Source organism: Acomys russatus, chromosome 5 (assembly GCF_903995435.1).
Source record: "Acomys russatus chromosome 5, mAcoRus1.1, whole genome shotgun sequence".
In the NCBI taxonomy this organism is placed as follows: domain Eukaryota; kingdom Metazoa; phylum Chordata; class Mammalia; order Rodentia; family Muridae; genus Acomys; species Acomys russatus.
Window position 1 is genome coordinate 62,983,119 of NC_067141.1, and position 27,854 is coordinate 63,010,972.

General features: G+C 40.7%; 1 protein-coding gene and 1 pseudogene across 3 annotated transcripts in view; one reads left to right on the forward strand and one right to left on the reverse strand.

Annotated features, from left to right (window-relative positions):
* Positions 1 to 7,706: 7,706 nt before the first annotated feature.
* The window catches only part of Erlin1 (ER lipid raft associated 1), a 38,982-nt gene continuing 18,834 nt past the window's right edge, over positions 7,707 to 27,854 (reverse strand). For 2 of the 3 annotated variants that reach the window (XM_051146618.1, XM_051146617.1), the window contains exons 8-12: positions 25,318 to 25,376; positions 23,499 to 23,590; positions 13,989 to 14,078; positions 12,467 to 12,546; positions 7,707 to 9,940 (exon numbers count right to left, since the gene is read on the reverse strand). In XM_051146618.1, the coding sequence (XP_051002575.1) occupies positions 9,719 to 9,940; positions 12,467 to 12,546; positions 13,989 to 14,078; positions 23,499 to 23,590; positions 25,318 to 25,376 (543 nt within the window). In that variant the 3' untranslated portion in view covers positions 7,707 to 9,718. The remainder of the gene's footprint in view (positions 9,941 to 12,466; positions 12,547 to 13,988; positions 14,079 to 23,498; positions 23,591 to 25,317; positions 25,377 to 27,854) is intronic. The other variant, XM_051146619.1, reaches the window with a different exon arrangement.
* On the forward strand, positions 21,702 to 22,579 carry LOC127189621 (high mobility group protein B1-like; annotated as a pseudogene).

The window sequence follows — 27,854 nt, forward strand, 5'->3', positions numbered from 1 at the left end:
GTGCGTGTGCACGCGTGTGCATGTTTCAGTGTAGGTCAGAGGGCAATCTTGGGTGTTGGTTTTCATTCCCCACCCTGCTTAGGGCTAATTCTTTATTGTTTGCCGTTGCATATGCCAAGCTACCCGGCTGAACTTGTGATTCTTCCGTCTCCACCTCCCATCTTGCCATCTGCGCAGCACACTACCACAGCCAACTTCATGCAGGCGTGGGGATCTGAACCCAGGCTGTCACGCTTGCACAGGGATGCTTCACCCATGAGCCATTTCCCTAGCTCTTCTTTTTATTTTCTAAGACTCTTTGTTGCATGTTCTTTCTTCAGCACTGAGAGCTCATTACACGCAAAACCGCACTTTACTTTTTGTATGTTTCTAAGACCATTAAATAATTACATTCACAAACTAGAAGAAAAAAAAAAAAAGCTAGGTCACATGCTCTGAGATGTTTTGGAACAGTTTTCCTCGGACATCAGGTCTCTCATCAGTTAAGTCTTTTGGGTCCATCAACAAATAATTGAACAAACAAAACACAGTATATATAAAGGAATGCCATTCCTCCTTAAGAAAGGATGAAATTCTGACACGTGCTACAAGTGAGGACCATGAAAACTCTAGGCCAGATACAAAGGGGGACTTGCTGCTGTATGATTCTATTTGCATGAGGTATCTTTTTTTGTTTTGTTTTGTTTTTCGAGACAGGGTTTCTCTGTGTAGCCTTGGCCATCCTGGACTCACTTTGTAGACCAGGCTAGCCTCGAACTCACAGCGATCCGCCTGGCTCTGCCTCCCGAGTGCTGGGATTAAAGGTGTGTGCCACCACGCCCGGCTCTGCATGAGGTATCTTGCATGGACAGGTTAATATGCACAGAGAGTAGGTAAGAGGTCACTGTGGGTTGGGAGGAGACGGGAATGGGAAGCTATTGTGTCATAGGTACAGAGGTTCTGTTTGAGATGTTGGAAAGCTGAAAATGTTGGTAGCTTTAGTGGGTATACAACACTGTGCTTGCACCTACTGCCACGGAATCACACACTTTAAACATGGCAAAGTAGCTTTTTTTCTTTAGATGAGGTTTTGCTCTGTGTCCTTGCCTGCTCGAACTTGTGGTAATCCTCCTCCCTCAGGCTCCTCAACACTGGGACAACAGGCAAATGCCACTATACCAGGCTAAAATGGTAAAATTTAAGTTGTGGTAAATTTTATCATACTTAAAAAAAAAAGTGTTATCTTGTTTTAATTTTTATCTAAAATAAATCAATCTCTGTTAAGGCCAGGCTGGCCTTAAACTCATCTTCCATTGTAGTCTCCTGAGTGCTGAGATTAGAAACATGTATCACACCATGCTTTATGCTTAGCTTTTTTATTTATTTTATTTATTTATTTATTTTGGTTTTTCGAGACAGGGTTTCTCTGTGTAGCCTTGGCTGTCCTTGACTCACTTTATAGAGCAGGTTGCCTCGAACTCAAGAGATCTGCCTGCCTCTGACTCCTGAGTGCTGGGATTATAGGTGTGCACCACCACGCCCTGCTTATGCTTAGCTCTTTTAAATAACAAATCTTTTGGTTATTCTTTGGGCATATGGTTGTTTCATGGTATAACTTATTGATTTTTTAAAAATCTAAAAATAACAAGGTCTGCTATAAACATAAAAGCTAAATGCATGTAGCACTAGAATTCTTAGTTAAATGGTTTCATCTTGGCCCACAGCAGCTATTTATTTTCAGTAGGCAAGCTTATCTTGTTTCTATTTTTTATTGAGACAGGCCGATCAGCAGAGTGGTAAGCATGCTTAGAAAAGGCCATTTAAAGCTATCTTATCTCTGAAGCGCTAACTATAATCTTGGAAAGCTTTGACTCCACTTCTCCTTTCCTCCACGATCTATGACGTCCTCTCCTCCTGACCCCTGCCTTTGGGGCTCTATCTCTACCTGCATAGTGTTTATATTGACTGAATGGTTTTGGTTCTGCGGTTTTCATAGTATCAACTTAACCTTCTTGTAAAAAAGATTACAGCCAGAGATATACTTTGAACACTAGTTTGTTCTTTTATGACTAGCAGTTATTAGTATATTCAAAATAGTCATTAAACTAAAACTTAGAATGCTTTCATTACTCCTAAAGGAAACACCACACTCAAGGCCACTCCTTTTTCTTCTCAGACTAAGGTAACCACCTATTTTTATGTGTACTAATTAGCCAGTTTGAATATTTGATATAACTGGACTCCTGCAGGATCTTGACTTTGATGTCTGCTTTCACTCAGCATGCCTTCAAGGTCCATCCCTGCTGTAGTGTCAGTGTCTCATTTCTTTTCATGACACAATAACGGTCTGTCCACTCAGCAGTTGTAGGATACGCTTCCGTGTTCAGAAGTGGAACATGAAGCGGCATCTCACTGCACTTCCCTGTTAACTAATAACTTACTTAGGGAGGGAAGGGTCTGTTTCCTCTTCTAGCTTGTAGTTGGTCATCCAGGGAAGTCGGGGCAGGTACTTGGAGGCAGAAACTGATACAGAAGGCATGAAGCAATGCAGCTTCGTGGCTTGACTTCTTATGCATCCGGGACCACTAGCCCAGGGGTGGCACTGCCCAGGGAGCTGGGTCCTCCCACATCTATCCTCAATCAAGAAAATGTACCACAAGCTAATTATTGGGGACATTTTTACAACTGAGGTTCATTTCCCCAAAATTACTGTATCCTATGCCAAGTTTGCACAAAACTAGCCAGAGCAGACACTGAACACTTAAAAAAAAATTGGCTTTGTCAGTATTTAAGGTTCCTTATATGCCTGAATTCCAATATAGATTAATATAGTTATTAAGACACAAATCAGGGCTGACAGGCAAATGGATACAATTTTAAGGGCAAACTAGTTCAGGGCAAACTAGTTCAAGCAATTCTTTCAGTCTCTCTGTTCATGCACCAAACACTTTATATGGGTTGTCTCCAGAAAGGGGGTGTGACCTGGGAAGGGGACTTTTTCAGCCAAAATAACTTTACACTACTGGAGCAGGAAGGCCTCCTACCTGAGCACAGTATCCACAATGACCATTTTTATGCTATTCAACTCAATTTGGTTCATATAATAGAAGAGTGCTGCTTGTCCAGGCTCCAGAAGTTTCATGTTTCTGTAGTTAGCTGTTACTTCAACCAGTTCCTCTAGAGAGCTCTTCCCAGCTCTACAGAGGACAGAGAAAGGCGACACTTAACACATTAATCCTTTTTCTGACCTCCATTTAGACTATACACCTTCTGAAATCTGTCCTAAATTCAGAGCCTCCAGTCTTTTTTTTAAAATTAATTTATTCAGATTACAACTTAATTGTTATCCCATCACTTGCATCCTCCCATTCCTCCCTCCCTCCTGCTTTCATCCTATTCCCCTCCCCTAGGTCTTTTTTTTTTTTTTTTTTTTTTTTTTTTTTTTTTTTTTTTTGGTTTTTCAAGACAGAGTCTCTCTGTGTAGGCTTGGCTGTCCTGGACTCACTTTGTAGACCAGGCTGGCCTCGAACTCACAGGGATCTGCCTGCCCCTGCCTCCTGAGTGCTGGGATTAAAGGCATGCGCCACCATGCCCGGCTCCCTCCCCTAGGTCTAAGACCGAGGGGGCCCTCCTCCGCCACTATAAGGTCATAGGCTATCAAGTCTCATCTTGGTAGCCTGCTTACACTTTCTTTGAGTGCCATCAGGCCTCCCCACCACAGGGAGGTGGTCAAATATGAGGGACCAGAGTTCATGTCAGAGTCAGTCCCCGCTCTCCAGCCTCCACAGTCTTAATTGCGTTAATGAGCATGGTTAAGGACTGTGGTAAACCCTGGATCTACAGTATAGCTCAAAGCTTTACTTTGCTACTTGGTTTTTTTTTTTTTTTTTCCTTTCTTCTTTTTTTTTCTTTTTTTTTTTTTTCAGAAGGGTTTCTGTGTAGCCTTGGCTGTCCTGGACTCACTTTGTAGAGCAGGCTGGCCTCGAACTCAGAGATCTGCCTGCCTCTGCCTCCCAAGTGCTGGGACCACAAGCGTGTGTCACCATCCCCGTTTTTGTTTGTTGTTTTTACTTTGTTCCTTGCTATTCATGTGATTTTTGGGTCAAGTAACCTTTCTGAATATGACAACAGAACCTCTTAAGGCTGTACGGAGTCAAAAGAGAGGAGGCCTGCAGATGAGGACCTGTGCTAATAGGTGCTTGCAATGAAACGGCTCTTGTGCCTCCTGGACCTGTTGAGAGAATCCAGGAAATTTCATTTTAATTAAATGTGACTTTCTCAAACACACCGTGTCATCACCATTTTCAGCTGGCAGCCTTCCACTCATCCTTTGAAACCTGGCTCAGATCACAAGTTGCTTCTTAACCACCACCAAATTCTGCTGATCTTCACTGACACTGCTGTGCTACTCACTATCACACTTGCTCTTGTTTACTTAAACTGACCCACCCAACCTGTCTTTCTTGTTGCGTTAGCAACACAGCAGGTGCCCAATACTTACGTAAGAATACATTTTTCAAGGTTAAAAAAAAAAAAAAATAGAAGTTGGGCTGGAGAGATGGTGCAGCACTTAAGAGTACTGTCTGCTCTTCCAGAGGTCCTGAGTTCAATTCCCAGCAACCACATGGTGGCTCACAGCCATATATGATGAGATCTGGTGCCCTCTTCTGGCATGTACTTGTACATGAGGACAGCACTCATACACGTATATTAAATAAATAAATCTTAAAAAAAAAAAAAAAAAAAAAAAGAAATTAGAAAAAAATGGATTAAAAGAAGTATCAGCAGACAGGTAATATGTCCCCAAAAGTATGGTTATCATAGTCCCCATGGGGACAATATTTTAAAGTGGGTAATTTATAATTAATATAAATTTACTGGTTCTCGGTAATAGTGACAGGGAAGTCCCAATAGCTGTCTTCCACCAGGACTTCAGCAAACACTGGCTTTCTCTTGTCATTCTCTACAGGTGCTAGGCTAAAGACCCTTCAAATTCCTAAGCTCTGTTTTCTTTTAAAATCCCATCTTTATATCGTTTCCCTCCTTGCATTTTGCTGTCTGCAGCTAACAGGAGCCATGCAGCTGCTTCAAGCTATCCACCAACAGTTTTCCACACAGGCTGGCAAGTAGCCGCTGCCGCCAGTGTATCTGCCCAGCATGTGCCTGGCTCTGGATCCAAGCCCTGCATCACAAAGCAAAGAAACAATTTCCTCCACTAGGGTTAGAGAACGGCGAGGACAACCTTACTCAAGCTCCCCACACCTCGGTCCTGTTTCTGCACCTTTAGGACAGAACAGTCTCGGCCCCTCCATCTGTGCTATCTGAAAATCCACTCTGCCTACAGCTCTCCTTGCTGAGCCCTCAGATCCCTTGACGTTCTGCCCCTGACAACCCAGGCTGTTTCCAGCCCGCTTCTCCAAGTGTCTCCATTCATTACTCAATTCCAAAACTATGTCCACATTTTCAGGTTTTATTACAGCAACACTCCAATCCTCTGGAACTAATTTATTCTCTTCATGCATCTTGCATTACTCTAAAAGAACACAGCCAACTGGCTAATTTATGACGAATAGCAGCCTCTCACAGATCTGGAGGCTGGAAACCCAAAATTGGGGACAATGCATGGTGAACTTCTTCTTGCCATATCATCTCACAGCAAAAAGGAAAATGTAAGAAACAACAAGAGGGTAAGAGAGGAAAAGGGAAGGAGGGAGGGATGCAAGCATGCATGAAGATGAAATCCTCTTTAAAAAAAAAAAAAGAAAAGAAAGAAAGCCGGGAGTGGTAGTACACGCCTTTAACCCCAGCAGAGGCACGCAGATCTCTGTTAGTTTGAGGCCAGCCTTGTCTACGAGAGCTGTACAGGACAGCCATGGCTGTTACACAGAGAAACCCTGTTTACAAAAACAAAACCAACAAAACAAAAACCCCAACTCATTCCTACCATAAAGGTTAACCCATTCATTGCACCCACTGCTTAGTCTCCTCTCTAGGCTCTCTCAACACTGGTAAACTGGAGGCTAGGATTTTTTTTTTGATTTATTTGTTGTTGTTGTTGTTGTTTTGGTTTTTCGAGTAAGGGTTTCTCTGTCTAGCCTTGGCTGTCCTAGATTTACTTGGTAGACCAGGCTGGCCTCGATCGAACTCACATTGACTCACCTGCCTCTGCCTCCTGAGTGCTGGCATTAAAGGTGTGTTCCAGCACGCTCAGCTTGGAGGTTATTCTTAACACATGCTTTCTGAAGAACATATTCAAACCATAGTACACAGTGAGGAAAACAAGTGTCATTATGAGTTACAGTCTGTGTAATAAAGGATACTAGGAATGAGAAATTGACAGTTTGTTCTAAATGCTTACACAAAGACAAGAGAGCAGGAGAAAGCAGAGAGGCTGGAATGTTCTTTGAGATTGTGGCTCTAGTTTAAATCTAGTTATCTTACCTTGACTCCTGGGGACAAATATCAATGTACTTTATTTCATGCCCATACTCATCAGGCACCGTGTTCATCCTCTACTGTGGGAACTGCTGGTCTACTCAGAAACATACTGAATTCTATATATTAGATAAACTAACATACCCCAGAAATTACCACATGGAAATTACTACACTAGGTACAGCAACTTATGCTCAAGAGCTGCCCTACAAGGATGAGTAAACAGTTTAGAAATAGCTGGTAATTTTCCATGATTATTTCATAAGTCTTCATTCACACAGCCTTAGCTCAGCATCTAAGTTCTCCTTTCTCCTTCTCCTTCCTTTTCTTTCCTTTTCTTAGACGATTTATTTGACTGTTTTCCTGCACTTCGCATTCATCTTTTGGTTTTCACATTAATGATACTGATCAGGTCTCGGGGACCTTAGCAATATAAACAATCCCCAAGCAACAATACAGTCATGGCCACTATCTCCATAGAGCCTATGTTTTTTATGTGATAACAGACTGGAGTCAGGATGAGTGTTCATGCAGGGCAAAAAGAAAATGCTAACTCTGAAGTGAGGTGTCATCAGGAGTTAGCAAAGGAGAGCTGCTGCCACAAGAGAGGAAAAGTAAGCCAGGGCAGACGCTGGGAAATAGAGGGAAGGCACACTCATGGAGGACCTCAGAAGAGAGTGGCTGGAAAGCACAGCAGGGCCAGATTATAAAGCTCCTCACACATCGGCCTTAAGCATTTTAAAGCAAGTACAAGTCACAACTGCTAAATCACACTTTCTTAGCCCAGCTTTTAAGTCCTTTTAGAAGTGGGCCGAACTCAACACTAAAACCTATAGGATAGCAAGTTCAAATTAACAGTACAGCTCCCTGGTCTGTGGCACCTCACGTGGGACAGCGTGGGGGAGTCCCAGGACCTCCCAACGACTACTCCCTGACGAAGCTAGTTATGGCACAACACTACCTCTTACAACAAGCTGCTTCATCCCTGCTTTAATGCGACTCTTCCTTCTAACAGGCCCTAAGGGGCACACTGCCTGTCTTCCTTCTTTAAGGCCCTGCTTCTGACTTGTACCACAAACAATAACAATGCTCACCAAATTCTATGAGTTAGGAAAAAGTAGAAATGTTACTTAAAAAATAAAATTGTACCTAGGAGGCATTATTTTGGAAAAAAATACAAGCCTCTGCAGTTAAGTTCAATCAGCAAACAAACTGGCTCTCTGACTGGACAGGCAAGCGGCCTTAGAAGCATGCTACAACAGCAGAAAACCATGAGGACTTTTGGGGGAAACAAATACACACAACCACTGATAGGAAAATAATTTTATTTAGGTCTTACTTTAAAAAAGGTAGCCTTCACATATAAATTTAGACTTAAAGATTACAGTGTATATTTACCAAAAGGAGCATCCCTGAAGGATGGCCAGACTTAGTTCACCGAGTGGGCACAGGGAAGCTCACTCCAGAGGGAGGCTCAAGTGGAAGTGCTTTCTTTAATCTTTCACAAAGGCGCTTCCCTGGTCTCAACCCTGCCACCAGGGCCTGTGGCTGGTAAGAAAACCCACAACCATCACTTTGGGGCAACAGCATTTCACTAATGGGAGTAAGAAACATCTCTAGGAATGAAAGCACAAAGCTCAATGATCCAGATATCCCACAACATTCATTATTTATCTGCAGCAACAATATGACAGGAGTATTTGTATAGGTCAAAAATTCTTGTAAGAAGGGCTAAAGAACACAAAATTCATTTAAAGGTAATTTATATAATTAAATGAGAAAAACTATTTTCTCCATACTATAAATGTCTCTACACTATAAGGCCTAGAGAAAAGACATATTTTAATCTGAGCTTTCCTTTCCCAATAAGTTTGGCACAACCCTTCAGCTGCTATGAGATCAACAGCTGAGGGGTTTCAGGAAGGGGCCCCATTACTTTTCTGTCTGGCTTCAACACAGTATACACAAGAGCTGTCAACTAGCTGGGCAGGCTCAGGTCTACCTGTGCGGCACAATGTCCCAGCAAAGTTAATGTGATGGGGAAGAAAGATCTGGATGAAGTAGGTCTACAGCCACAGGTTAACTTTGTCACTTTCTCATAGAAAATAAATTCAATGGCTGCCCAGGAAGTCAGCGGAATTCTGATCTAGAAAGGGTGAAAGTTGAAAAAGCAACTTTGATATCAGCATCCCAGGGTTAGAGGGGAAGGAGACAAAAACGACCAAAGATGTTTTCTAGGTCACTTGGTTCCACATTTTATGAACTACTTCAAGGAGAACCAGTGTGTTAGTGACCATGGCAGCCCTAGGACCTTGGCCTTTAGACAAAAGTGCTAGGGAGAATGAATGTACCCCAAATCCAGTTTTAAAAATAAAAACTTCCTGCAATTATGATATAATACTGTGCAGTGAATAAAGGATTGCACACTGCTCCTATGTCTGGTTAAAGCCTTGTCTCAGCTTTGGTCAGCCAAGGTGACACCTAGCAGTTGTCTCTGGCTAAAACCAGGCACTTTAATCATACATGGGCTGGGGCAGTGAGGTTAATGACATTATCCAATGGAGGGAACACAGGGCCCCACAGCTTTGGTGCAATGCAGGGTTTATTTCCCTTAAATTTCAGCTGCTTTCTATATCTGAGTTTGCTAATGCAATAAACTAGTGAATAGGAATTTCTGCAAGAACCTCTGGCTGGGTAGCAAAGTGCGTGTTCCTGCAGGCCACAACCTGACTGTAGGAAAACAGAAAGGTACAGTTTGGACCAAGTAAATGGTTGCTCAACTAGAAGATCATTTCCTAGGAACCCAGAAGCCTGGATGTTGATCACATGGAGGAATGCTGGGACTAGAGGACCTGGGCCCCAAGTGTAACCAGTCTTCTTTAACTTACCCTTTCCTGATGGTCTTCTCCCTGGCCTCATAGCTCTTGAACGTCTGAGCACACATGTCCCCAGGGACCAATGTAAACATTATCCAATAGACCTCAGTTTTTAGAAACACACAGCTTGTTATATAGTGTTTGACATTCCAGTGCAGGCAGTATCTTAGCATCAGACTTTCCCTCATTCATGAGTACCGGTTTACAAAGGAACACATACAGGACACTTGATAAAACTGTGGCTGAAAAGACCATCTGAGTGCCAGACAGCTGGCTTATCCTGCAGTCAGCTGGTAAACCAGGCCTATGACAAGAGAATCATAACAGAGCACAAATTCTCTGTGAATCTTAAGAGTCCATATACCCACTGTTCCCACTTAGCCCCTTGGGTCACAACTTGATATGGGAGAATATTTCCACCTCTTGCATCAACCTATGCTCTCCTTGTTTTGGATGGGGCTCTCTCCAGAGGGTTCGAGAGCCTCCTCAGGGGGAAGGGAGCCTTCTCTTCCAGTCCTAACATCAGAGTATTTCAAAGCACAAGAAGAGTCCATGAACATGTTAGGGATGTTGCTGCCAAAGTAGATCTTACTGTTAGAAGCAATGGCTTGGTATTTCTTGAGCTCCAGATATTCCGGGGTCAGTTTGTGCTGTGTGGGGTAAAGAAGAAGAAGAAAATTAGAATAGTTTGGTGCAACAGTCATCTCTTTCTCCCTAAGATTGCTTCTCCAGCTGCTCTCCTGAGTAACATGATTCAACCTGGAATGTTTGCCATGGCCCTCCTTCCCTCTGGAGTGTGGCTATTCTATTAACAGCTAGGTTCCTGACTAAAATTCTTTTAACAAGCTCCCATCTTAATGCAGGATAAGCTGTATGTCTTTTTTTAATAGATTGGAGATCAAATAACTATTTCTTTTGTAGCTTATAAGTAGTTTACATGCATTTTCTATTTCATGTAGTTCAACTCAAGCAGGAACTGACACAGAATTTATACTGATTCTCTTGAAGGAGGTACACAAGCCAATAGATCGATGTTAGGGCTTCTAAGGAAAAGCCTAGGTTCACAACTATTTAACCAGGTATGTTAGTGATTCAACTTTTCAACTAAATTTGAGAATTGGAGTATGTCAAGAAATCACCTAATCTGGCATTGTGCTTTTACCCAAAAGTTGGCTATTTAAACCATTTTTGATAAGATGGAAGCTTGTCAACCACCAGAACTGCTTCTACCAACATGTAATGTTTAAAACAAGACCTCATATATTTCAAGCTGGCCTCAAATTTGCTATATAGTTGAGAATGACCTTGAACTTTTAATACTCCTGTTATTGGGATTCCAGACATCTGTCAGCACACCCAGGTTTATGTACTATTGGAGACCGAACCCAGGACCCAACATACTAGCTGAACTTTCTACCAAGTGAGCTACATTATCAGCCTCACTTCAATTATTTTGTAGAGATCACGGTGCCAAGACATATTCAATTAAACTTGATTTTGGTTTAAAACTCATTTTTGTTGTTTCTAGTACTCCCCTCTCTGTCTGGAGTCTGTCATTCTTGTCTTTACTCTTCCTTGCACTTACTCTCTACACTTCAACATCTTTCAGTTCCTGCATCTCCACCCTCTCCAGTTGATTCTTACCTTCTACCAAAACACTGCAATCAAATCTGGTCAGACTGTACAACTAAATTACTTCTTAAAACTCTTTTTATACTCATTGATATCTGAGCAGCATTTCTTAAGATGGCATAAAATGACTACCCTTTTCAGAATAAGGGTAGTCACACAATCGCACACACACACATATAAACAAAAAGTATCGTGTGTGTGTGCGTGTGTCTTTTCGAGACAAGGTTTCTCTGTGTAACAGCCCTGGCTGTCCTGGACTCCCTTTGTAGACCAGGCTGGCTTCAAATTTACAGCAATCTGCCTGCCTCTGACTCCTGAGTGCTGGGATTAAAGGCATGCGCCACCATGCCGCCATGAAGTGTCTCTTTTTATTTTAAAAAAAGATTTATTTATTATGTGTACAATGTTCTCTCTGCAAATACACCTGCAGGCCAGAAGAGGGCACCAGATCACATTATAGATGGTTGTGAGCCACCATGTGGTTGCTGGGGATTGAACTCAGGACCTTTGGAAGAGCAGCCAGTGCTCTTAACCACTGAGCCATCTCTTCAATCCCAAAACCATCTCTTCAATCCTAACAGTAAGATGCTGATGCTTCTATCTGGCCAAATTCTCTAATCATTAGATGTACAAATTTCCCATCTTGCTTTCATTTTGACACAATTCCATTCTGTTTCTTCTGATGTTAAATCTGTTTATAAATTTATACTGGTTTCCAAAGTTCTGACAATTCACATTCTGTCCACGTATCATAGCTTCCCATTTCTTCTAGTTTTTCTTTCCTTTATAAATTAATTTTAATCCTTCAAATTGCATGACCTACTTAGCAATCTCAATATTGTGGAAATAAGTGTGTGAGGAGGTGTTAAAACAACAAGCACTATAGGTGTGCAGCAGAAAGGGCTAGGGATGCAAAATGTGCCACAACACACACAGTATCTTCACAATGAAAGTATCTCACCCTGCAAACTGCAAGTATGTCTCTGATGGGGAACACTGCTCTTAAGTTCAGCTTCTGTCCTGTAAAGCTAACTACCTGGAAAACTGTTCTAAATGAGTTTCCCTGTCACCCTCTCTTTACATCACCAGCTTTGTCGAGCCTGTCACTATGCAGACGGGCGCTTTTCTGCACCTGACCTGTGCTTGTGCACCTGCTTACCTTTACACCTCGTACATCTATAAAACAGCGTTCTGCCCTAGCCAACGGGGAGCAGGACGTCTGTCCAAATGTCTGCTGGACGATGGGCTGGCCACTACTACTTCTTTTTTTTTTTTTTTTTTTTAGACAGGGTTTCTCTATGTAGCCTTGGCTGTCCTGGACCCACTCTGTAGACCAGGCTGGCCTCGAACTCATATCAATCTACCTGCCTCTGCCTCCCGAGTGCTGGGATTAAAGGTATATGCCACTACACCCGGCTCTTTTGTTTTGTTTTGGCCACTACTCTTTACTGACACTGAATGCAATTATTTCTACCACATTATGATCCATGAACAGTGAATGTAAACCAGGAAGTCACCACGGAAGTGGCACGCAGAGCAGTCACCTTGTTTGAGGTGGCATATTTGTGAGCAGCATAATACTCAGCATCTGCTTTCGCCTTCTCGCGGGCCAGGAATGCAGCATCTAGCAAATAAAACAGTCACAGAACATTTGAAACAAAAGAAAACTGCCACTCTGCTCCCTCATCTGGGTAAGAGACCTTTCTACTGCTTAGTATTTCAGTTGTTTGCCTCACTTTATGTTACAACATTAACAATTTTCAAAATCTCAATCCTCAGGACAGCTCCTCTTTAAGGGCGATACGTTTATCACCATTAAACGACAGTTTTTTGAGTTTACTCATTTTCTTCTCTAAGGGTTCCTTTTTCCTCTACCTTCTTCCAACTTCCCAACACTGAAAGCTTACCCTTCCTCCAGCCATGGTTCAGACAACCAATCATGTCCAGACATAAAAGCTCTACTCTGTTTATTGCATTATACCAACCATCACCAAACCTGACCTAGAATCAGTTAACACACCAAGATAAAAAAAACAGCTGTATGTAAGTGTCTTCAAGACTGTAATCTAACAACAACAATATTAGCATATGCAATGCCCTAGGTTCAATAACAAACATATCATTATGGGATTACAGAGTTTCAGACTTTTCATTACAACTGGACATCTTTTCCCCAGCAAATTTGTTGTTATTGCTGTTGACATGTGACAAACTGGTGGCAGCTATTTATTATTTTGAACATTAAAAAATTATTTTCAAGTCTGTGTGTGTGTGTGTGTGTGTGAGAGAGAGAGAGAGAGAGAGAGAGAGAGACACAGACACACCCACACCCAGGAGAACAGTGCCCTTAGAGGCCGGAAGAAGGTATTTGATCTTCTGGAGTTGGTGCTGTAGTTACAGGTCATTGAGGACTGTCTGACACGAGTGCTTAGAACTGAACCCAGGCACTGTGCAAGAGTAGCATGTGTTCGTGACCACTGAGCTATCTCCCTTGCCCTTACTACGTACATTCTTAAATTCTTCTCATTTTATTTTATATATATTTATATGTATATGTATTTTATTTTATGTATTATATGTATATTTTACCTGCATGTATCTTTGTGAATCATATGTGAACAAGAAGGTGTTGAATTCCCTTGGGACTGGAATTATAGACAGTTGTGAGCCACCAAGTACGTCTGGGGATTGAACCTAGTCCTCTGGAAGAGTAGTCAGTGCTCTTAACCACTAAGACATCTCTCTACACCTTCGTTTTGTTTTAACAAAAGATTTTGAGAAATTCTTATACTTCATTAGAGAATTAAAATGAGAGCTAATAAGCCCCACCGTAAAAAAGGAAAAGGCTGCGCTACCGTCACAGTCTAAAGAGAGAACTAGATTATAAAGTTTTGTCTGTTTGTCTTTTTTCTTTGCTGCTGTTGTTTTTTGTCTTGAGTATCAGGCTAGGTACTTCCTCCAGACCAGAATATCCCATGCCTTTCCCCCCACAAGACAATTAAGAACTGGTCCTGAGGCAGAGGGGCAGTTTAGGGCACTTAGAAGTTCAGCCTGTCATCATTGTACCTTCAATCTCAGAAATGCGTTTTTCAGTTTCTTTCTCCATCACCTTCTGTTGAAAGCGAATTTTTGCCACTTGTGCAATCTTCTCTGCTTCTATAACAACACAACAAAGAGAACCTCGCTCAGCATCAATGTAACACAATTTACACACTATTTACACTACAAACAGCTAATTGCTTCCCAGGTTTTATCTGTTCTCGAAGCAACTCAGAGAGAAAGGGAATTTCCTTCTTCCTTTTTTCTTTTTAATTTATTTAATTTTATTTTATGTGCATTGGTGTGAGGGTGTCAGAGCCACTGGAACTGGAATTACAGACAGTTGTGAGCTGCTACGTGGTGGCTGGGAATTGAACCCTGGTCCTTTGGAAGACCAGACAGTGTTCTTAACCACTGAGCCATCTCTCCAGCCCCCATTTCTTTACTGTTATATTCTGGTAGTGCAAGCTCTGTAGGAAGAAGGTTACAAAAGGTTAACAGTTTAAGTTTTTTATGAGACTAGAAGCAATGGTTCACAAGCTATTGATAAAAAACAGTACAAAAATGAAGCAATACAAGCTTACAGCAACACAGGACAACTGTATAAAGTAGCAAGAGAAAAACAGAATATAGGAAATTAAACCAGGAAGACACTTTGCAGGAAAAGAATGGACATTATCTGGTAGGGATATGCCAGGAAGCATGCAAGAAGATACATAAGGTATATTTAAAAAAAAAAAAAAAAAAAAAAAACAAACAAAAACTATAGGGAGAGAATACTGAGCCAGATAACAAGAGAAAGCAATAAAGAAAGCCTGTAAGCCTGTGTTTTGAGTGACAGGCTAAATAGCTTAGTTTTAATATATTCAGGATCTACTGAGTTGCTATCAAGAATATGACATAAGGAAAAGATTATCAAAGAAGGAAATTAGTTACTTAAGAAACAAATATTCATAGAGAGCTGCCATATCCAAGTGCACACAGGAAACACTAACCCTTTAGTGTGTGTGTGTGTGTGTGTGTGAGAGAGAGAGAGAGAGAGAGAGAGAGAGAGAGAGAGAGAGAGAGAGAGAAAGGGAGAGAGGAAGGGGGGAGAAGAGAGAGAGAGGAAGAAAGAGTGAGAGAGAAGAGAGAGAGAGAGAGAGAGAGAGAGTGAGTGTGTGTGTGTGTGTGTGTGTGTGTATGTAAGTAAAAGGTGTACCATTGCTGAGGAATGACCCCTGAAGTTAACCTCTGGCCTCCAAATATACTTTAGTAAACCCCTGTCCAAACCAAAGCTCCCAGGACCAAACAAGAAAGACTCTAAACTCGAAATTCTATCACTGTAATTAAAAAATAAAAATCTCAGTTTTCCTTTTCAGACAAAGATGATGAGGGCTGAGGTCCTTTATGGTCACAGGTTTCTCATCTGAAGAGTCAAGCAAATTCAGATTGAAGATACTCAGAAAAATTTTTAAAAATGTGTATACTGAACACACATTTGTTCTTGTCATCACTCCCTAGATGGTATAGTATAACAACTGTTTCCATATCACTCTCATTTTAATAGGTAACCTAGAGGTGATGTGAAGTATGTGGGAGAATGTCCCTAGTTAGATGAAACCCATCCCATTCTCTATAAAGGGCTTAAATACCTGTAGACCATGGTTTGTAACTGCAAAGGCCCCAAGAGACACTTTTAACATACTTTATCTCTGGCTTCTGTGAAAAAAGATGAAACAGAAAATTTCCAAATGGTTTCTTTTTTGGTTAAGAAGGCAGTATCCTTTATCAATTACTCCAGGATCCAGCAGAGTGAAATCAATCTATATTATACTAGCTTAAAAATAAATTAGAGGTTGGACATTTAGCATAAGCTCAAGATACACCACCCTCAAGGCTGACGAGATGGCTCCTCGGTTAAGAGCACTGTCTGCTCTTCCTACGTTCAATTCCCAGCAACCACATGGCGGCTCACAACCATCTGTACTGATGCCCAATGTCCTCTAACAGTGTGTATGAAGACAGAGCACTCATATATAGAGATCTTTATTTCATGGGAAGAAACCAACAAACAGCATGACCAGACTTGGAGTTCCAGAAAAGTGTGAGTAGGCAAATGAGAAAATTCCTTTAAGTTACACTTTAAACTGTCATGTAAAACATAATCATTTGTCTTTAAATGCACAGCAAGTTCAAAACAAGGAATGAAAGCCTTCAAATGATACACAAAAAAAGAGAGCTGGGTCTGGAGAGATGGCTCAGCGGCTAAGAGCACTGACTGCTCTTCCAGAGGTCCTGAGTTCAATTCCCAGCAACCACATGGTGGCTCACAACCACCTATAATGTGATCTGATACATACTGTATACATAATAAATAAATCTTTAAAAAAAAAAAAAAAAGAGAGCTGATGATTTGCATGGTGGCAGCTCTTGGATGGTTATTTCACAAGAAAGAAAGAAGTACTCAGGCAATTCTCCAAATAGGATCAGATAAGGCCTTGTACATTCACACTGACTTCCGAATAAAGCAAGCCCGCTCGCTAGAGGCTACAGCTCCAGAGAAACGGGACTGAAGCGCTCCACCTGCCAGCCTAGTGAGCACTAGAGAACAAGCAGAGTCATCTGAAAAGCTGGAGAGGAACGACTACCCAAAAGAACAAGCAGCACAACTGCATGTTTGTAATCACACACAAGTGACCAAAAAATAAAAAGTAAAAATGTAACAGTACTGCCAAAATAGTAATAAGAAATAAATTTAGTTTGATGCAGAACTATAGGCTAAAGTACAACCCAAGGATGAAATGACCGCACTTTTTGGCCAAGAAAGACGCTTTGCCTTCAACAGGAAAACAAAATAAGAAAACAACTAACTAGCGGGGGGGAAAAAAGTGAACTGTCTAAAGCAGAAGAGAAGATTATTTAACACTTTAAATAAATAAAGCAAATGTTCACTGTAAGAGTCACTAGGAATGGTCAGAGTAAGCAACGAGAAGATTTAAAACAACATGAAAATAGATTACAGAGCAACACTAGCTTGTGACAGGGATGAGAGTTAAAGTATTTCAAAGTGTTATTCAAGAAAAGGACTGAGAAAATAATTACATTAGGTTTTAACTAGGTCAGACAGTCCCGTGATGACTAGTTGCGCATTCCAGAAACAGAATGTAAAACTTCCAATCAAGTTAAAAAAAAAAAAAAAAAAAAAAGACTAAAGACAATTCACAATGGAAAAAGTAGAGAAAAAAGTACATAGTAAATAGCACACAATTGAGTGACAACATGGAAATCTAAATACAGTAGCAACTACAATAAATATAAAAAGACTCACCAGTTAAAAGACAGATTCTCACACTGGATAACAAAAACCAGCTATATGCTGTTTATAAGAGACACACCTAAAACATAATGACATAGGAAAGTTGAAAGTAAAAGAATGAGAAGACACACCAAGAAAATAGCCAAGAGAAATCTGACATAACTATGTTACTATTAAACAGCATAAGTTATGTTTAGGGATAAAGACTGTTAGTATAAGCCATTAGCAAATCTCCAGAGAGATTAACAATCCTGACTATAAATGCCCTTCATGATAGAGGCTCAAAGTAAATGAAGGAACAATTATGTCAATAAATATTCCAACAGGAAATTTTAAACCATGGTCTCAGTAAACTGATAGTACTAGAAGACAAAAATGAGGAAAAAAGATGTGACCAGTCACCAGAGAAACCTGCACCCAAGAAATAGGGACCATGCAGTTAGCCCTTCCCAGAACAACTAGGGCATTTATCGAAAAGGCTATGCAGCAAACTGCAACACACAACCAAATCACCTAGACAACACATATTAGCTTCTGACTGTAACTGACACTGAACATCAGTAATAAAAAGGTAGATGCTCAAAACTCATTAAACCAAAAATTGAAAAAACAATACATGTAACTCATGGATTAATGATGAAATTATAATGAAAACATCTTTAAAAGAAAACTGAATACATACAAGCAAAAGAAGAGCCACTAAACCAAGTCTCTAAAACCAAAGCAATACTCAGAGGGAAATGCAATAATACTCCTACAGATGGCCACTAAAACAAACAACAAAACAAACAAACAAAAAACTATAAGTCAATGAATTAAGCATCTAACTCTGGAAATTTTTTAAAAAAAGAACTGATGAGAAAATTTAAAGTATACAGAAAAAAGAAACAAAAAAATATAGAAGTAGCCGGGTGCAGTGACACACACCTGTAATTCTAGCACTTGTGGAGGCAGAGGCAGGTGGATCTGTGAATTTGAGGCCAGCTTGGTCTACAAAGTGAAACCCTGTCTCAAAAAACTAAAAACCAAAACAAACAAAAAAAAGAATATACATGCAAACAACATAAGGAAAGATAGGTTTAAGGCAGATGTTTTCAAAGCTACAGTGAATTTTACAAGTCCACCTTTCCATTTGAAGTATTATATAAAATAGACAGTTTTCAAGAAAAATAAAAAATTTAAACTTGGGGGCTGGAGAGATGGCTCAGTGGTTAAGAGCACCACCTGTTCTTCCAGAGGTCCTGAGTTCAATTCCCAGCAACCATACGGTAGCTCACAGCCATCTATAGTGTGATCTGATGCCTTCTTTGGCAGATAAAGCACTAATATACAATAAATAAAATAAATAAATCTTTAAAAAAAAAAAAAAAGAAAAACAAAATTTTGGGCTGGAGAGATGGCTCAGAGGTTAAGAGCACCATCTGCTCTTCTGGAGGTCCTGAGTTCAATTCCCAGCAACCACATGGTGGCTCACAACCACCCTGGATCTGATGCCCTCTTCTGGTGGGCATGGCTACATGCAGGCAAATCACTATATATAATAATAAATACAAATTAAAAATATAATAATAAATAAAATCTTGGGGCTGGAGAGATGGCTCAGTGGTTAAGAGCCCTGTCTGCTCTTCCAGAGGTCCTGAGTTCAATTCCCAGCAACCACATGGTGGCTCACAACCATCTATAATGGGATCTGGTGCCCTCTTCTGGCCTGCAGGCAGAATACTGTATACATAATAAATCTTTTAAAAAATTTTTTAAACTTTAAAAGGAAATGAATAACAATAAATTTATATGCAATAGAGAAATGCAATCAGGTTAGATGTTACCAAACCACAAACAAGCAAACCAGCACAAACCGTATTAAAGGACAATGCTTTATGGGCTCCATGAAACCCAGGAGGAGACAACACAGACCATATATAAAATGCCTCAGGAATCAAATGCCCTTCCAGTCACTCTGAGGCTGGAAGAAACATGGGATACAACCAACAGCAAACATCTGACATCCAGAAAAAATACAAGTAGGCAAAATATGATAGAGTCTACAAGAAAAGACTGTAAGCTGACTTCATTTATAAAAAGCAAAAGTAAAAATTCTTACAAAAAAATTGTCAGTAAACCTTACAAGAGATTATGGTGACCCCTCCATGTCAGGGCTGAGTGGGGTTAATAGAGCAACACAAAGAAAACGTTGTAGTATATCCTCTAATGATGCGATCCACCATATGAGCAGCTTAAAGATCAACTCCACACAGAGAAAATAATTTAGTTTTAACAGCAATTCTTTTTTATTTAAAAGAAAGATTTATTTATTATTTATACAGTATTCTGCCCCCATGTGTGCCTGCACACCAGAAAAGGGCACCAGATCTCACTGAATATGGTTCCGAGGCACCATGTGGTTGCTTTGTAGACCAGGCTGGCCTTGAACTCACAGCGATCTACCTGCCTCTGCCTCCCCAGTGCTAGGACTAAAGGTGTACACCACCACACCTAGCACCAAGGGAATGAATTTCCAGCAAGTATCAGGAACTTTAAGAATATTATACTTTTTTTCTCCTCTTTTTCTAGTTTTCATGTGTGTGTGGGCACACACATGTGAATACGCACATGTAGGTGCACAGGCATGTGGAGGCTGAAGTTGATACCAGGAGTCACCTTTGACTCTTCCTTTTACTTGCTAAGGTAGACTCAATGAAACCAGATCTTGTCTATACAGCTAGTCTTGCTAGCCAGCTTGCTCTGGTGAGCCCATCTCTGCCTAGCGAGACTGGAATTACAGGTGGGCCACTGAGCCCGCTCCATGTTTTCAGAACTGCAGCCCTCATGTTTACACTTTACACACTGAGTCATCTCCCTAACCTTAAATTATAATACTTCTTAAATTCATTTCTCATAAATAGAAATGTAAGAGATTTGTAAGACTCAGTATCATAAACTCTTCCATTATCTCCAAATAAGTGTACATTCAGTGCAGCGTCAACAAAAATCCTGATAGTATCTTGTAGCACTGAGCCGGTCCTTATGGTCTCATGGCTGAATTCAGGGCCTAGTTATTAGTCAAGGATAATTTCAGGAATAATTAAGAATAGTTAGCAATTACAGCAACAGGAACAGCTAAGGAAAAACTCCAGATAGCAAGAATTAACAGGGAAGACACAGAACAAAGAGTTAAACCAAAATAGAGATCTTAGCATCTTCTATATAATATACATGGCATTCAAAAAGAGGAAATAGTGAACTGCTTGATAGTCTGCGATAACTGGAAAAAGTAAAGCCAAAGCTCTGTGACATTAAACATTAACACAACCCCCTGTGGACCAAAGGCCCATACACAAAAAACAGAACTGTACATTTTAGAATAAAATGGTCCTTGTGGAGGTAAAAGAACTTGTAAGGAAGATAAAGAACAAACCACAAGACTTATGATAAACTAGACTATGTAAAATCAAATAGGTAAGCCGGGCAGTGGTGGCTGGTGACGCACACCTTTAATCCCAACACTTGGAAGGCAGAGGCAGGTAGATCACTCTGAGTTCAAGGCCATCCTGGTCTACAAAGTGAGTCCAGGACAGCCTAGGCTACACAGAGAAACCCTGTCTTGGGGGGAAAAAGTCAAATAGATATACTTCAAAGATACCTCAGTTCAAAGATAAGCTACAAATCAAGAAAAGATACTTTTGTAATGCATAAATCTGGGGAAGGATCAATACTCAAAAAACAAAGAACAATATAAACCAGTTTGAAAAAAAAAAAAAACCAGTCAAATAACTGGCTTAAGATACTAAAAGGGCACTTGGGGAGGCAGGGACAGGTGGAACGTTGTGAGTTTGAGGCCAGCCTGGTCTATAAATAAAGTCCAGACAGCCAAGGCTATACAGAGAAACCTTGTCTCAAAAAACCAAAAACTAAAACAAAAATAAAAACAACAAAAAAGGATACTAAAAGGCCATAGACCTTAAAGAAGAAGAAAAAAACAAAACAAAACAAAACAATTTTACCGATGATCAGGGATATTAAAACTGAAATTATGTGATACTCTGTCCCTCAGTGAGCTGACACAGATATTTGATGTCTGGGAACTCCAAGGCATGAGGAGGACACAGAGAAAGGAGGACTCAGTACAGCAGGGCAGAGTCCAGAACTCAAACACTGCTGAGGACAGTAAGAGGAAGAACTAGGAAAGGAGTAGTTTGTAGCAAGAGAAACCGAACACAGGCACACACTCGGCACTCTGCTCTGAGGAACGTGTTCTACAACTGAGCTTCTCAACAACCTGCCCCAAAGTGCCTTTTCCCCTTGAATTTCAATCCACTAGGAACCAACAGATTGCAAAACATAATAAAAAATGAATTATTAGAAAAGTAAAGTTTAAAACAAAAGTATAAGTTCTAAAATTATTAGATTCAACATTAAAAAAATTAAGTGTGTTAAAATGCTTTGAGAACTTCTTAAAGGGAGCCAATGCAGTCCACTGAGCTCCGAAGAGACAGCACCAGGGCAAGTGTTAGCTGGATAAGCATCAGGTGACTCTGTGCCTCATGGATGAAAATCAACTAAGCATGGGCAAGGAGATCCTAAGAAGCCGAGAGGCAACATGTCTTTGTACACATTTGTTGTGCAAACCTGCTGGGAGGAGCACAAGAAGCAGCACCCAGATGCTTCTGTCAACTTCTCAGAGTTCTTCAAGAAATGCTCAGAGAGGAGGAAGACCATGTCTGCTAAAGAAAAGGGGAAAGTTGAAGATATGGCAAAGGCTGACAAGGCTCGTTATGAAAGAAAAATGAAAACCTACACCCCTCCCCAAAAAGGGAGACAAAAGAAGTTCAAGGACCCCAGTGCCCCAAGAGGCCTCCTTCGGCCTTTTTGTTTTGTTCTGAGTACCGCCCCAAAATCAAGAAAGACCTCTCTGGCTGGTCCATTGGTGACACTGCGAAGAAGCTAGGAGAGATGTGGAGCAGCCCTGCTACGGATGACAAGCAGCTCTGTGAGAAGAAGCTAGGAGAGATGTGGAGCAGCCCTGCTGCGGATGACAAGCAGCTCTGTGAGAAGAAGCTAGGAGAGATGTGGAGCAGCCCTGCTGCGGAAGACAAGCAGCTCGGTGAAAAGAAGCTAGGAGAGATGTGGAGCAGCACTGCTGCGGGTGACAAGCAGCTCTGTGAGAAGAAGGCTGCCGAGCTGAAGGAGAAGTACGAAGCTGCAGTGAAAAGGGGGTGGTCAAGCCTGAAAGGAGCAAGAAAAAGAAGAGGAAGATGAAGAGGAGGATGAAGAGGAAGACAAGGAGGAAGATGAGGATGAGGAAGAGAAAGATGATGAGTAAGTTGGTTCTAGTGCAGGTTTTTTTCCTGTGTCTATAAAACATTTAACCCCCCTGTACACAACTCACTCTTTTTGAAGAAAAAAAAATTGAAATGTAAGCCTGTGTAAAATCTGTTTTTAAACGGTACAGTGTCTTTTTTAGTATACCTAACATACTACCAAATATGTCCTTAGCTAGTCCTGTCCTGGTGGTATTTTCAACGGCCAATAACCTTGCCTGTTACAGTCTGGGGGTTGTATATTGGCATAGAAATTTAAAACAGGTTCGTGTTGATGCACAGCACAAATTAGTTATATATGGGGATGGTAGGTTTTTGTGCTTTTTGTTTTGTTTTTTCATCTTCAATTGTCTGTGATGCAGCTTATATGAAGATAACTGTTGTTCTGTTAACTGCAAAAAATTGTGCTGTTTTGTTGGCATTCTGAATGCTTCTAAGTAAATACAAATTTTTTTTTTTTTTTACTAAAAATCTTAAAAAAGAAGAACTTCTTAAACTCTTAGTAGTTGGACTGTTTTACTGTGGCTCAGGGGAAAAAAAGCTAGTATGGGCACTGCCCCACACCTAATGCTGCTCTAGCAGTACGCATGAGTACAGAGGCACTAAAAGCTGCAGAGCAGTGCTGCAGTAACTAACCAGAAAGTAATCCTTGCAGGCGGTCACCATGATGCACTGAGTCCTGTTCTCAGAATGAAATTACACAGCTACTGAAAATGAGCGAGGTACACTTCATTACCTATTGGCCTCACTTACTTTTAAAGGCTTAAGGACACCTGAATATACAATCAAGTTTCCAGAAATCTTCACTACATGTTATGCTGCCCGAGTTCCCACACTATCCAACATTATATTGATATGGAACAGGACAAAGTCACAGTACCTACAGGCAGAGACATTCATTTCATAAACGAATCCAAGTACCTATAACAGCCCTTTTCCTCTCTGTCTCAGCTTCTTTCTCCACAACCTTTTGTTTCTGTGCAGCTATAAGAAGTTTTGTCTTCTCTGCCTCCCTGTGAAGTAAAACATTACACAAATCAGAAAAGGCTCTCCTTTCCCTCCCTCCTCCCTCCTTTGTGGTGCTGCAGACACAGCACAGTGACATGCAGGTTTGAGAGTGCGGCTCAAGCTTATCACGTGTGTGACCCTTCTGAATAAGATCAGGGAGGGGAGAGAAGGAAGGAAGAGGGGAGCGGGGGCAGTGAGGAATGGAGGGAGGGAAGGAGAGAACCCATACGATTCATCTATTAGTGGAAGCAAGCATATCTGCAGTTTAAGGTAGCCTCCTGATCCTTAAATAAACATTATTTCTATTAGTGGCTCAGACTAACAATCTACCTCCCTGCTTGACACTTTATGCTTTATACTCTTAAATTACATACAGCTCAACAATGAGGCAGGAGAAATAAAAATGCACAACAGAAGGTAGACTAGGAACAAAAAGGGCTCAGGTTTATTACACTGCAGAGCAGTATTTTTATTCCCTTGGACCCTGAATCTATACACCTGCTCTATCCCCCTCCCTCCATGTGCATGTGTGTGTGCATATGTGTGTGGAGGACTGAACCCAGCCTTGTGTGTGTAGGTAAGCACCTGCCGTGAGTCACACCCAGCCCTCATCTACTGTATTCCTGGCTTTTGTAGTGATTTTTAATTTAGCATCACCTCTTATTTTCCTCCGGACATCCAAAATGTCCAAATATGTTTGCCTCTTCTCTTCATATGCCCTCTATAAGAATATTGCTGCTTCAAATATTAAGTATTATCCTTAAAGAGATCCTCCAAAACAGAAACTAATCCTGTGTCAGGCAGGTAACTTCTTGACACATAAAAAAGAAAGACTCAGGGATCAACTCAAACTCAGGTAAAACCTCCCTATAAGCAATGTGTAAAGACCCAGACTTGATTATCACAATGAAAAAAATCCCTAAGCTTTATACCAACTAGGTATCTACTCATTAAAAAAAAAAAAAAAAAAAAAAAAACCTTTCCTCTTGAAAAAATATGTACGGGTGTTTTGCATGCCTGCTTGTCTGTGCACTGTGTGTCTGCAGTGTTCACAGAGGCCAGAAGAGGGCATTAAATCCCCTAGGACTAGAATTACAGACAGTAGTAAACTACCATGTGAGTGCTGGGAATTGAACCTGGGTCCTCTGGAGGGGCAGCAGTGTGCTTTTTGTTGTTGTTGTTGTTTTGTTTTGTTTTTTTTTTTGAGACAGGGTTTCTCTGTGTAGCCTTGGCTGTCCTGGATTCACTTTGTAGACCAGGCTGGCTTCGAACTCACAGAGATCTGCCTGCCTCTGCTGGGATTAAAGGCGTGTGCCACCACACCACACTCAGCTCTTAACAGCTGAGTCATCTCTCCAGCTCCAAGGTTATCTATTCTCACCATTATAATAAGATACTGAAAAGAATATTCTTTTCAACATTAACAGGCTTCCCTGTGTTATTACTATCTCATTCCAGGCTCTATTCATATAGATTATAGCTCCTTTGTGTCCTGCAATCATTTCACAACAAACTGCATCTTTGGGCACTACTCTGGAAATCTCTATACATAAAGAGAAGTCTAGCAAGTATTTACTGGGAATTAAGATACAAAAGGTAGCATTACTTAAATACAGAAGACAGCTATTTATCCAGTCCCAGACTGAACATTTTCCATGTTTTCCCTAGACGGATATATTAATATAGAAATAGCTCTAAATAGAAATATTAGGAGCCCATGAGCGTTACTCACATTAACTCATAATTTCTTCTTATGGCTTCTGGGATTTTGGGTTTTGTAACACGCACAGCCTTTAAAAAAAAAAAAAAAAAAAAAAGGAAAAAGGAAAATCCAAAAGTATATATGAAAAATAAGTCTTCACTCTGGGCACTGTAGCATACATATATAATCCAAGGACTTAGAAGATGGAGGCAGGAGGGGTTCAAGGTCAGTTTGGGCTATACAGGCAGTCCTACCAAAATTAACAAAACTCCAAACAGAAGGCAACAACAAAAGATTACAGGTGCATGGGAGGCAGAGGAAGAGGGTTTATAGGAGTCCAGGACAGCCAAGGCCATACAGTAAAACCCTCTCTCAGGAAACCAAAACCAACCAACCAACCAAGAAGCCTTTTAATCCTGCCTCCTAAAGATGAGCTCCTCAGATGACCCTAACTTAACAACTGTAACACAACTCCCCACTAATTTACACAAGGATCCCACTAGCAAATGTACTTTGTATGTTGTCACACCAAAAAAAATGACTTCCTAAAATTGCAATCTATTGGTACTACATGTAAATGCAGGCCAAACCTTTAGGATAATGGTTCTCAACCTGTGGGTCATAACCCCTTTGGGGGTAGCAAAATTACAGTTATGAAGTAACAATGAAACAATTTTATGGTTGAGGTCACTACAACATGAGCAATTGTCTTAAAGGGTTGCAGCATTAGGAAGGTTGAAAATCTTTGCTTTAGGATAATAAACAGCAACTCAAACCATGCCTTCTTTCATTTAGAACAAAAGTTACCTGTATTTGTAGACATTCTTTACTGATCCTTTGTTGTTCTAATCGCAATGGACTTTGGTATAATTAAAAGTATCTAGTTGGAATCTGTTGCTTTGCAAGGCTGACATTCATACATTAAGAACTTATCTCTGAAAGCTTTTGCACTTACTAATCAAACATCCTGCAGAGATACTGCACACACATAACTCATGATTAAATCTCCCTTTGAAAACTGGCTAAATGTTTAAGTAACAAAGCTTTTAAGTACACACATTTTTTTTTTTTTCAGGACGGGTTTTTCTGTGTAGCCTTCACTGTCCTGGACCCACTTTATAGACCAGGCTGGCCTCGAACTCCCAGTGATTCACCTACCTCTGCCTCCCAAGTGCTGGGATTAAAGGCGTGCACAACTACCACCTGGTGAATCTTACTTTTTTAAAAACTTTCAAAATTTCCCATTTTTTAAAAAAAGACACTTTTCACACTTATTTTTGTGTGTCCATGTATGCGAAAGTCAGAGGGAAACTTGCAGGTTCTCTTCTTCCACCCTGTGAGCTCTAGGCAGTAAGTGCCTTTTCTTGCTGAGCTATTGTATCAGTCCATAACTTTCAAGAATCCTTTCTTTCCCAATTCATTCAGGGTTAATTTTTTTAACCCTGTCTATAGTAAAAATAACCTCTCCATCAGTATCTAAGCTGGTAGTACAGACCAAGTAAAAACTGTTTATTTTAAAAGACTAGAAAAAATTAGTATGCATTTGCTTGGTATTTTATAAAATGAAAGAATTCTCTAGCATTGTGGGGATTTTAGTCCCTAAGAACAGCACTATGGGTTTGATTCCTAACACCATAAACAACATAACACACACAAACAGCATTTGGCAAGCTTGGATTACCTAAGAGCCTTTACCTCCGAGGACTGAGAGATCCAGAGAACCCAGGTCCAATTCTCAGCACCCACATGGTGTCTCAGAACTGTCTGTAATTTTGGTCCCAGGGCATCCAAAGTCCTCCCTGGCACCAAGCATGCATGTGGTGTACAGACAACATGTAGGCAAAACACCCCAATACATAAATAATTTTTAAAAATTTATTCTTGTTACATCTCAATGGTTATCCCATCCTTTGTATCTTCCCATTCTTCCCTCCCTCCCATTTTCTCCTTATTCCCCTCCCCTATGATTGTTCCTGAGGGGGATTACCTCCCCCTGTATATGCTCATAGGGTATCAAGTCTCTTCTTGGCATAAATAATTTTTTAATTATAAAAACAAATTAAACCAACCTTTACATAGCCTTCCTCATTTACAACCAAAACTAAAGACCAAACAAACAAACAAACAAACAAACATCTCTCTTCTTTCCTCAACTTCTACCATTTGCTGGTGAAAACACCTAGAAAAGAACAGGATGGAGGCAAGTGACTTCTTCAGCCTGTCTGTGAAAACTCATACAAGTTCCCTACTGCTACAATTGGGACGCAGAGATCACCAATCTCTGGGCCATATTTCCAGATGTTTGCAAAATATTTCCAAGTTTCTTTCAGGGAGGGTACCAATAACCCCTTGAAAGTTAGTGGTGGCTTTCAAAGAACAAATACAGAACACTTTGTAACCTATAAGTTTATAATTCATCATGTAAAATGAGTAATAAATATCTAAACTATTGGCTGGACACAAGGTTGGTGGATCTATCCTTTCTAACTCAAAGGCAGAAGTGGAGAATAGCAAGTAATTGACTGTACCTGACCTAAGCCACCTCTACCTTGGCTGGGCCTCTCACT